This window comes from Papilio polytes, unplaced genomic scaffold, assembly GCF_000836215.1.
Source record: "Papilio polytes unplaced genomic scaffold, Ppol_1.0 DF823912.1, whole genome shotgun sequence".
NCBI lineage: Eukaryota > Metazoa > Arthropoda > Insecta > Lepidoptera > Papilionidae > Papilio > Papilio polytes.
This window is the reverse complement of record NW_013525292.1, coordinates 773,832-784,743: the sequence shown is the minus strand read 5'-3', so window position 1 is coordinate 784,743 and position 10,912 is coordinate 773,832. Positions and strand designations below refer to the sequence as shown.

The following is a 10,912-nucleotide window of genomic DNA, read 5'->3' as shown; positions in this document are numbered from 1 at the left end:
CTATGAGCAGCGGTCGCTTCGCCATTTTGGCGGTTTCAGGTGGCCGCTTGCTCGTTTGCCACCTTGTTATTAAAAAAAAAAGAAAAACGTTCCTCTAAAACCGTAATTTTTTTGCATAGATATACAAAAGCATACTATGTCTTCAAATTACAAGTCGTTATATTTCTCAACCAAATAAATAACACAAAATTATAAAAAACACCATTTTTAACTTAACCACTACAACATAAGTAATCTTATTTAATTAATTTAAGTTTTAACACTTGTTATATTATACTAACTTGTAGACGCTCATCTCGTTGTGCACGACGAGGTCGTTCTGCTGCAGCAGCTGCGCCAGCGTCTCCCCCTCCAGCTCGTCCAGCTCGCTGTCCTGCCAGCTCCACTCCAGGTTCCACTTGAAGAAGTTCTGGCACGCCTACATACGCAACAAACGTATTTACAACCTTATTTTTAAACCACACTTAAGCACATTTAGTCAGTCGATTACTGTGGCAAAGGGGTTAAAGAGAGAAGATTTGGATTCATGCAAAAATTACTTGGCCAATTTTAAAAATTCTTGCACCACTAGCTGTTCCCGTGCGACTTCATCCGCATGATATTATGAAAGTTTTATTTTATTGTTTACATTTGTCAAATTATCAATTTTGAATGTGAAAGTGACATGACATGATGACAACCTTGCTTCCTTGATGTTGGCAGCAACTTATGGTCTCTTTTCCACATTAGGATTTTTATCCAAAATATTCACCCCCTAAGTTTAATGGCGTTAAAATATAAAGCCTAAAGCGTGAAGCAAGTGTATGGCTTTTTATTAAACAAAGAATTATTCAAAAATATGCTGTAATTGCTGAGATCTTAGGCAACAAAGTAGTGTGTGTTTACGCTTTATTATAATAGTATAATTATTCAAAAGTAATTTATATATGAGTACAATAGACTATATTTTATTATTACTAATATTGCGAAATTAATAGGAATTAATCAGGTATCAATAAATTATTGCTGATAACATAAAGTAACATATAACTTAGTACTCACTTTAGCCACTTTATTATGTCCGCAGGCCATTGTGTACTGCATCCAAGCAATGAGCTGTCCGCGCTGTGCTGCCTGAGCTACATGCTGGCCCATGTACTCCAGGCATAATGTCATCAAATCCTAAAAATATAATGCATATATAAAAAAAAATACTTTATTGATTCAAATACAAATAGTTTATTAAGCGAATTACAAGTCATAATGTTAAAAAATAAAAAACTTGACAGATATTCTGAATAAAAATTGTGTACATAAAAGAATCATGGCAGGAAAAAATTTTCCACGCTATAGAAGGCTTTTTGTATTAGCCATGACTTTAGTTAATTTTTAAATGACGCGAGGCTGGTAGCCGCTGGTCCGGCAGGCGGTTATAGACGCAGGCCTCATGTCATGCTTAGATTTTTGGTCTTTCCGTTCCGATTCTCCTTTATGGGCATGGAACAGGAGTTTAAAATAGGGTAGTAACTTGTGATGGATCGCGAGGCCATAATATGTGACTTTTGTAAAAAATAATGATTTTTTATAAATTATACTTACCGAAACATTATATTTATCAGCAAGAGATAGTACGGGTAGAACTGTTTGGTGTGATATTTTAATTTGACCAGTATAGAAATATCTGAAAATGTATAAATGGTTCATTATCCTTATCCTACTTCTGTAGGGTCGGCACAACAGGTTTTTGTCCACCTCTATCATACATCACATCAGTAAAAATGGTTATAGACAATAATTTTATGTCATAACATTCCAACTCAAAGGCTAATACTTATTTATGCTCTTTATAAATTGTTCCGCACTCTTCCTTGTATAGCTCAGCAATTACTCAACAATAACTTTTTTAATTAAAGTATAAACTTTTTTAAGACCACAATCACACTTGTTGTTAAGTGGTGATGTAGAAATATGGAATACACTAGCTTTATAATACAGTAGAACCTTGATAAGTTAAAGTACAAGGGAAACACAAAAAATTCTAAGTTATCAAGGGTCTATGTTACAGAGATTTAGGGCTCTGATAGGAAGGGAACATATTATTTTTTGAAGTTTAGAGGTTTTTAAGTTACCAAGGTTTGAGTTATCGAGGTTCTACTGTATATTCACCCTTCTCTTTAAAGCACCAATAGTATGTAAAAATATATAAGTTATTCATACTTAAGAAACTGTGGGAAGACAGATGCCGCAACAGGATTCTCTTGGAGCACAATGCGTGTCTTTTTACACTCACTCCATTCTCTATTCATCAGCATTACCTAATGATAGAGAAACAAAATTATAACAAATAATAGATCCATTTTGCATTAATGTTATTTTAAACATTGTAACAAAATATTGTGTAGTAATAGCTCCCAAATTAAAAAATAGTTTGTTTTATAAAAAAATTGTACTATCTATATTTGGCATGAATTTTCAAGTAAGATTTGGGTTTTTTAATTTAACAAATATTATAAATGTGAAAGTTTAGATGGATGGATATTTGTTAGTGTAAGTAGCCCAAACACTAAACTGCATTGAATCGGTTTCAATGAAATTTGGCATAGACAGTCTGGAAGAACACATAGGCTCCTCACTTTTGTTTTTTTTTTAATTTCATGTGTCGAAAGATAGTCTGACATATTTAATATCTAACAATGTCTTTGACAATAACATTCTTATTGGAACTTTACCTGAAACACTTCACTGCTAGCACACAGAATGAGTCTGTGCACTGGATATGCCACTCCTCCAACATCAAGGATCAAATCACTCATTAATTGCTCCGCATACATTGTGGCTATCTTTAGGAGAACGCATCTAGAATTATCAACCTGGAAATACAGTGTTTACATAATAAACAAACAAAATAACTAAAAACTAGAGTAAGATTGTATTTATAATACAATAAATATACTATGTTCTAAGACTAAAGTAAACACTACATTATTTAAAAATTCATTTGTGATTTATAACTAAATTATGTATAAGTAAATAGATATAAAGATACCTCAAGATCATCATTGTTGTTAATGTTTTCATCGTTATTTTCAGAGATTGACGAACAGGATGCTAAATCCCTAGATTGGGAACTCATTATGAATAACTTAAATATAATCTACATTGGAAAATGTCGTTCTACAATCAACCAAATATTTATTGTGGCGCTTTGAAATGTTATAAATAAGATAGAAAAGCACTAAGAATTTGACATTGACAATGTTGAAAATTGACAAATAAGACAACTTATGGACCATAGATATGTTTTGAATTTTATAGACAAAAATAAAATCAATATTGTTTCATAGACAAGTTGAAACAAATTTTGGCTTTCATATTCCAAAACTTCCGGGTCCCCTGACGGAGTAATTCCCAAACTTTGTGAAAATAAATAAAACGTTAACTAAATCAAGCGTGGGGTCGGAAACTTTTATTTTGTTACGATTATCAAGCAAAACAATTCTGTAAAGTTACATGACCTAGTCCCAAGTAGCCTTTGTTAAAACTTGGGGAAGATTTTTATCAGGGTCGTGCATCGCCATCCTGAAGGAAAAACTGAAGTGAAAACACGTGTTGTCTTATTTTACCGTTCGTGTGCGTCGTGATGATGTTACGTGTTTTTCGAAACCCCTCTCCCGTTTTTCGAGTCTCGAGTATGCATACATTGGTATGAACCTAACTGAGATAGGTTACAAAAATAAAAATCATAATTAAATTAATGTACGTTACATAACATTTATTTACAAATCATGCCTAATTTTACTTAAAATCTATGAGGTGTCTTCTTTCTTCGTCTGTGTTGTTTGTAAATTCTTGTCATTGGGTAGGAATGCTGCTACGATCGCTGAAGCTGAAAGTTACAAAACAGATGTTTATAATTTTCGTGTTAATTTTTAGTATTTCGCCGATATTAAACCAACTGTCAACCTTTCGTATTCAAATTTAGAACACAGTTCAAATTTAGAGAAAAAAATATACATACAGGCGAATATCGAGCAGAAGAGATAAAATCCTGCCTCGCAGTTGACCTCCAGCAGCAGGTTGAGGATCTGCACGGAGGCGAAGGTCCCAAGTCTTCCGCCCGTCATCGTCAGCGCTACTGCGAGAGCCCTAAGACCGTACAACGTATTTTCATAGACATAGAGTGGCAATGTACTTTTTCAAAAGGTTTTTGTCTTCCAAAACAATTTATCAATCGTAATTTCGTCACGTCTAGTAAAGTGTTTTTTTTTGCTGTACATGTATTGCAAGAATATCCTCCAGGCCGGTTACATTGATTACTTTAATCCTAGAAATATGAGGATGGACATAAATATATACATCATTCAGCTAACCTAAGACTGGTGGGGAAGAGTGCGACAGCGATGGCAGTGTACAGTCCTAGGATGAGGATCCCCAGCATGAAGAGTATGAAGAAGGCGGCGCTGGCGTAGGCGTTGGGGATGAGGTTGGTGACGATGCCTCCCAGCCCGCAAACTACCGCCACCACCATCGCCATATTGCGACGACCCACGCGGTTCACTATCTGTAGAACACATTTGTTTTTGAAGTTCAATACAAATATGCTGCTCGTTAAAGTAACTATATAGATTACTATATGAAAAATCTTGGGAATAAATTTAAATAGGCGATTAAATTACCAAGCTGAGGAGTCCGTTAGCCACAGACTGCAGACCGCCAACCAGTAGCACTAGCAGGAGGGAGATAACATTGAGAGAGCACGGCACTGCGTCTGGCTGCAAATAACGGAATATCACACAGTCTAATAGAACCAATCAAGACTTGTATGGAATTTGTCAATATAATCATGTATTTTTAAACTATATACTCACATCAGCAGGGGCATCTATACTGTTGCTAAGTATAGAGCAGAGACTTTGGTCAGTGCCCTCACCAGTTTGTACGATCTGCACGAATTGGTTGGCAATCGACGGCAGCCATACCGCGAATGCGCCCACTCTGTATTAAACATTATCAATCACTACCCATTTGTGATGTTGAATGATGTTGGATGTTTCCAAAAGTGGATACTCACTGTTGGAATACGAAGAGTATTGTCATTATGATGGTATACTTGAGCAATGGCATTTTGAACAGCGGCACGATCTGTTCCTTTGGTGAGGACGGACCTGACGACTGCTGGGAGTCATATATCAGACCTGAGATCTAAAACAGAAGGAACTTTAATTATAAAAGAGCGAAGTTAAAGCACGCATGAATAGTAAACAAATCAAACATTATGATAACTCAGATTGGGTCGACATAACACGAACATGGCTGTCCTACCTACAGCTTCGTTTAAACTTGTGTTCTACTCAAGGTCGCTGACTATTTAGTTAATTTTGGATAAAAAAAAAACCGTGGTTTAAATTACCCCTTACTTGTAATTCTCCTGCGGATCTTCCCTTATTCAACCTGTGAATGCTCTTAATAATGTCGATGGCCTCCTGTTCCTTTCCTTGAGCGTATATGTACTTGGGACTCTCCTTTATCGTCAGCATCCACACCGCAGCCACGAGACCAGGTGCGGAGTACACGAGGAGCAGCGTGCGCCAGGAGTTCCAATATATTCCCAGGTTCGAAAGGTAGATAGAGAAGGATAGAGGGATGATAGGGATAGCGATAACTGAAATGAAAAAGGTTATTTTATTAGCAATATTAAATTAAAAATCAGAACTGTGGAAGAATTAAGGTAAGGTAAGGTAAGGGCGATTAAGGGAAGTGTAAAGCAGGATTTTGTTACCTGCCATAATTCCCTGTGCCAGCAGGAATATGCTAGTGACTAATAACACGACCAGGTTCCGCTTGGCCATTGGCACGCTCTCGCTGAGCATCGTCATTGACAACGAGTACTTGCCGGCAGCACTGCGCCGGAAAAACAGTCAAGTTAAAAAATAATTCATCATAGTTCGGTGTTAATTAAATCTATTTTTTCGTATAAAAACATTGAAATTAATCTATTTGCTTTTAGGTAAAAGTCATAATATTGAAGGTCATAAAAAATTTAATTGTATTGTGCAAACAGCACAATAATATTCTTATCAAAATACTGTTATCGCTTCTGGTATTTATTGAAATTTATAACGATGAGTATATTTTTAAAGGTAAGATTACTATAAAAAATATTTGCTGATTAGACAATAATGTCATGGTTTTAACAATTCTAATCTACCGGGTTTTTTAACTGATAAATTGATCAATATAGGGCCTAACCTTCTAGCGTCGCCTAAACTGATAGGTGTGCTAGCCATGCGAATGCGGAAAACATATCAAGTTCATTAAGTCCGCTACACACCTGTATTCAACTTTTTAGTTAAACTTTACAGTTCAACTTACCAAAAAGAGGCGATAGACTGTAGTATCAACAACATGATCCAGTCAACTGATATACTGGCCAATGCGTTGACAACGGACGCGGAGAGCAGGGACACGAACAACATGCGCCGACGACCGAACTTGTCGCCAAGGTAACCACCGAACACGCCGCCCAGGATTATACCTGGGGCAATGAATTAAATTATCAAATATGTCATTAAATAGAAATACGTCTACGTCCTTATATTTGTTTATTAAATTGTTTTTCTGAGGTGTTGAAGTGCTAAAATTGACATAGAACCCCCGCAGACTACAGACTTTATATCTGCCGGTAGTTGGATCGAGTAGGGCTGTCAAGCCAAAATCATATATAACTAAAAAGTCGGTAAACCGATATTATACTCATTTCCATTCATGTTCATACTGATTAGGCGAGTGACTAAACTATCCCCTGAGGTGGAGTGAGATTTCTATGACTTTAGCCGTTAGAGTTTTAATAGATGTTAAAGACATTATCTATGAAGAATTCAACTGTTTCAATAAATCATAGCTAATATGGTAAATTTCAATACTAAGGACTTTACGTACCAACTAAAGGTCCAGCAGCGATGAGTCCCTGCTGCGCGCTGGTGGTGCCAAGCTCGCAGGCGCTCGCGGGGATGATGATAGTGGTGCCAAACGCAATGCACGCGTACGCGATGATGATGAACCCAGTCAGTGCCGTCAGGTTATAGTTGTATAAACCGAAACCTGTCAGTTATTTGTGGAATGTTATAATTTAATATTTGAGATTTAAAAAAAAAACAAATAGCCCAACTCTACCTTGATTGAATTCCGAGCAAGAAACGAAAGTCAAAAACTAAGTACTGGAGCGATTTAAAAAAACTTATACTATTTGAAAAAAAAAATTGAATATAGTAGATTAACAATACTAATAAAATGAAATTTAAAACGCTATGTAAATATGGAAGTCTTGAGCAACCGCTATAGACATTTACATTTTACTTACCCGCCAAATCGAGTGCAGTTTCGAATGCGACTTTACCATCGTTTTCATTTTTATTACCGTTATACATTTTTCTTATAAACTAAACTACTTTTTTTAACTTAGGAACGTTTAAGATTTTATTTTTGAAATATCTGTTAAAGTTTACTATAAATTTTCTAACGGTCTTAAATTTATTGAGCATAATTTTTTTTCCACACGACAAACTCGAGCAACACCGACAATTAAATAAATTAAAATATATACGGTGTCATTTTCGTTATCTACAGGACGATTAAAGATAAAATTTGGAGTTGATTACGTACTTAAATACATCACCGGTCAAAAGTCGATGTGTGCTGCGTTCACAAAATTTGCAATACTCAACCGACAGTCAAATACAATTTGGCACAGAAATTATTGTTTCCAATCGAGCAAACGCTACTTACTAAGTGTTTTTTATTCTACGCTTATGTTATTGCGGGCAAAGGCTATAAAAAAATTAAAAATCAATTATTGTAGTTACAAAAATTCCTTACGCTGATTTTTTTTGGTTTTGAAATAGGCTATTCTGAGGACACCACAGAAGCAACGCATTTCAGGTTTGGATACATAGGGAGAACTATTAAAAATTAAAATCCATAACATTCGGTAACTACATCATTACTAGACTTTCTATCAATATCGAAAAACGCAAAATTTAAATTTAGAACACGTTTCAACTATTGGACTATTGGACTATTGGAACTTTGTTGTTGAGTTTTTTTGGGAAATAGCTTGAACGGAGAAATGAAAAATTTGAAGACAGTTAATGTAATGTACTACTTAAAAAAAAACTTTTTTAAAACCTAAAGCCCGTAACACACCTTTAGTTTTATCTGTAACTTGAACTGTAAAATTCAAACTTTGCCTATAAGCAAAACTGAAAAGTGTACGGCGTACAGTTTGACTTGTAGCAAATAAATAATTTCGTCCAAGTTTTGTACTGTCCTTAAAATTGGCTTAACAATTATGCGATTTAAAAAAAAAACAAAAGTCGTGATATTTCATGTTTTTTTGATATTCCTCTCCCCTTTTTCGAGTCTCTAGTGATAATGTACGTTCACTAAGATAGTTTAAAAAATAAAAATCATTATTCAAGTAATTACGTTATATAATATTTATTTACAAAGCATGCCTAATTTTACTTAAAATCTATGAGGTGTCTTCTTTCTTTGTCTGTGTTGTTTGTAAATTCTTGTCATTGGGTAGGAATGCTGCTACGATAGCTGAAGCTGAAAGTTACAAAACAGATGTTTATTATTTTGGTGTTAATTTTTAGTATTTCGCTGATATTAAACCAACTGTAAACCTTTCGTATTCAAATTTAGAACATAGTTCAAATTTAGAAAAAAAAATATACATACAGGCGAATATCGAGCAGAAGAGATAGAATCCTGCCTCGCAGTTGACCTCCAGCAGAAGATTGAGGATCTGCACGGAGGCGAAGATGCCGAGTCTGCCGCCCGTCATCGTTAGCGCCACCGCGAGAGCCCTAAGACCGAACAAAGTACTTCATACGATGATATGAAAAAAAATATGGATCAAATTTCAGAAGTACATCCGTTTAGACTACAGGAAATATTCAAAGCGGCGTTCAGTATTAGAGTCACTTGACCCCATTTTGAAAAAAGAGGGCATAACACCATACAGATAGGAGGATCGTATTGTTCCAGTCCTTATGCCACGCTATGTACTGTTTCAAACGGTTTTTATCTTCCAAGACGATTTAACTTTCCACATTTCGTTACGTCCAGTAAAATTTGCTATTCTGGTGAAAATCTATTGCAAAAATGTCCTCAAAATCGCTTACATTCATTACTTTAACTGTGGAAATAGGAGGATTGACTTATAAATATACATTATTCAGCTAACCTGAGATTGGTGGGGAAAAGTGCGACAGCCATGGCAGTGTACAGTCCAACGATGAGGATCCCCAGCATGAAGAGTATGAAGAAAGCGGCGCTGGCGTAGGCGTTGGGAATGAGGTTGGTAACGATGCCTGCAAGCCCGCAAACTACCGCCACCACCATCGCCATATTGCGACGACCCACGCGGTCTACTATCTGCAGATTACATTTATAAAATACATTAGTACAGAAATACTGCAAGTTGAGCTTCTGTACTGTTCAATGTTGAAGAAAAAGCTACAAATATCGATTATTCTGTGATATTCTTTTAAAAAGACATGATGTAAGCTTTGGATTTTCGAACTGAAAATTGAAACGTGAATCCTAAAATATGTTTATGTTAGTTTAGGACTTTTTATAAAAACATCTTGGACATAAAGTCATAAAGGCATAAACTACCAAGCTGAGGAGTCCGTTAGCCACAGACTGAAGCCCGCCAACCAGTAGCACTAGCAGGAGAGAGATCACGTTGAGAGAGCACGGCACTGCCTCTGGCTGCAAATAACGGAATCACAAGGTATCATAGAACGAATCAAGACATGTATGAGTTTTGTCAACATAATTTTGTATTTTTAAACTGTATACTCACATCAGCAGGGGCATCTACGCTGTTTCTAAGTATAGAGCAGAGACTTTGGTCAGTGCCCTCACCAGTCTGTACGATCTGCACGAATTGGTTGGCAATCGACGGCAGCCAAACCCCGAATGCGACTACTCTGTATTTAACATTATCAATTACTAACCATTTCTGTTGTTGAATAATGTTGGATGTTTCAAAAAGTGGATACTCACTGTTGGAATACGTAGAGTATTGTCATTATGATGGTATACTTGAGCAGTGGCATTTTGAATAGCGGCACAATCTGTTCTTTTGTCGAGGACGGACCAGACGACTGCTGGGCGTCATATATCAGACCTGAGATCTAAACCAGTACGAGCTTTAATTACGATAAAGCGAAGTTAAAGCTCGCATTAATGTTAGACAAATAAAACATGATAACTCAGATTGGATCACTACGACTAGAAGAACTTATGAACATGACTGTCCTGCCAATATCTTCGTTTCAAATTGTGTTCTGCTATATGCCTCTGGCGCTTTAGTTAGTTTTGGATAAAAAACCGTGGTTTTATTTACCCCTTACTTGTAATTCTGCTGCGGATCTTCCCTTATTCAACCTGTGAATGCTCTTAATAATGTCGATGGCCTCCTGTTCCTTTCCCTGAGCGTATATGTACTTGGGACTCTCCTTTATCGTCAGCATCCACACCGCAGCCACGAGACCAGGTGCGGAGTACACGAGGAGCAGCGTGCGCCAGGAGTTCCAGTATATTCCCAGGTTCGAAAGGTAGATAGAGAAGGATAGAGGGATGATAGGGATAGCAATAACTGAAACATTAAAGCTAATTCAAGTGATAATAATAGGATAATTGAAAAAGAAGTTAAATGTCCAGATGTATTTATTTGGACATGTTATTAAATATTTGATACTATTTCAAAGGTTTTAAAAAACGATTAACGATTAACACTTTCCGTTAAGTAAAAAACGATTAACACTTTCCGGTTTGAGAACACTCCCCTGGTTGCCACAGCCAGTATCGGTATTCTCGGCGTTGACATATCGAGTGACGTTCAGTTTCGCGGTCATTT

The 10,912-nt window shown here is 36.2% G+C and overlaps 3 protein-coding genes across 3 annotated transcripts in view; all 3 read right to left on the bottom strand.

Annotated features, from left to right (window-relative positions):
* The window catches only part of LOC106102641 (BTB/POZ domain-containing protein 17), a 5,777-nt gene extending 2,534 nt beyond the window's left edge, over window positions 1-3,243 (bottom strand). The window contains exons 1-6 of the mRNA XM_013282181.1: window positions 3,026-3,243; window positions 2,709-2,849; window positions 2,197-2,294; window positions 1,579-1,660; window positions 1,042-1,161; window positions 278-418 (exon numbers count right to left, since the gene is read on the bottom strand). Of these exons, the coding sequence (XP_013137635.1) occupies window positions 278-418; window positions 1,042-1,161; window positions 1,579-1,660; window positions 2,197-2,294; window positions 2,709-2,849; window positions 3,026-3,112 (669 nt within the window). The 5' untranslated portion in view covers window positions 3,113-3,243. The remainder of the gene's footprint in view (window positions 1-277; window positions 419-1,041; window positions 1,162-1,578; window positions 1,661-2,196; window positions 2,295-2,708; window positions 2,850-3,025) is intronic.
* A 497-nt stretch (window positions 3,244-3,740) lies between these two features.
* On the bottom strand, window positions 3,741-7,440 carry LOC106102716 (putative transporter ZK637.1). Its single transcript, XM_013282268.1, has 11 exons — window positions 7,340-7,440; window positions 6,919-7,080; window positions 6,352-6,514; window positions 5,759-5,880; window positions 5,397-5,641; window positions 5,051-5,181; window positions 4,848-4,974; window positions 4,656-4,751; window positions 4,350-4,540; window positions 3,998-4,125; window positions 3,741-3,865 (listed from the first exon to the last, which is right to left on the bottom strand). The coding sequence occupies exons 1-11, from the start codon at window positions 7,404-7,406 to the stop codon at window positions 3,786-3,788; spliced, it is 1,512 nt and encodes a 503-aa protein (XP_013137722.1). The 5' UTR covers window positions 7,407-7,440; the 3' UTR covers window positions 3,741-3,785.
* A 1,056-nt stretch (window positions 7,441-8,496) lies between these two features.
* LOC106102718 (putative transporter ZK637.1) overlaps window positions 8,497-10,912 on the bottom strand; it is a 4,256-nt gene continuing 1,840 nt past the window's right edge. The window contains exons 5-11 of the mRNA XM_013282271.1: window positions 10,407-10,651; window positions 10,057-10,187; window positions 9,854-9,980; window positions 9,664-9,759; window positions 9,230-9,420; window positions 8,722-8,849; window positions 8,497-8,589 (exon numbers count right to left, since the gene is read on the bottom strand). Of these exons, the coding sequence (XP_013137725.1) occupies window positions 8,510-8,589; window positions 8,722-8,849; window positions 9,230-9,420; window positions 9,664-9,759; window positions 9,854-9,980; window positions 10,057-10,187; window positions 10,407-10,651 (998 nt within the window). The 3' untranslated portion in view covers window positions 8,497-8,509. The remainder of the gene's footprint in view (window positions 8,590-8,721; window positions 8,850-9,229; window positions 9,421-9,663; window positions 9,760-9,853; window positions 9,981-10,056; window positions 10,188-10,406; window positions 10,652-10,912) is intronic.

What these genes read in the sequence shown, in the direction of transcription:
- LOC106102716 (XM_013282268.1), bottom strand. Translation starts at nt 7,406, where the DNA reads ATGTATAACGGTAATAAAAATGAAAACGATGGTAAAGTCGCATTCGAA. An exon ending in AACTGCACTCGATTTGGCGG is followed by an intron (nt 7,081 to 7,339) that starts GTAAGTAAAATG and finishes AATAACTGACAG; the next exon opens with GTTTCGGTTTATACAACTAT. An exon ending in GGCACAGGGAATTATGGCAG is followed by an intron (nt 5,642 to 5,758) that starts GTAACAAAATCC and finishes TTTTCATTTCAG; the next exon opens with TTATCGCTATCCCTATCATC.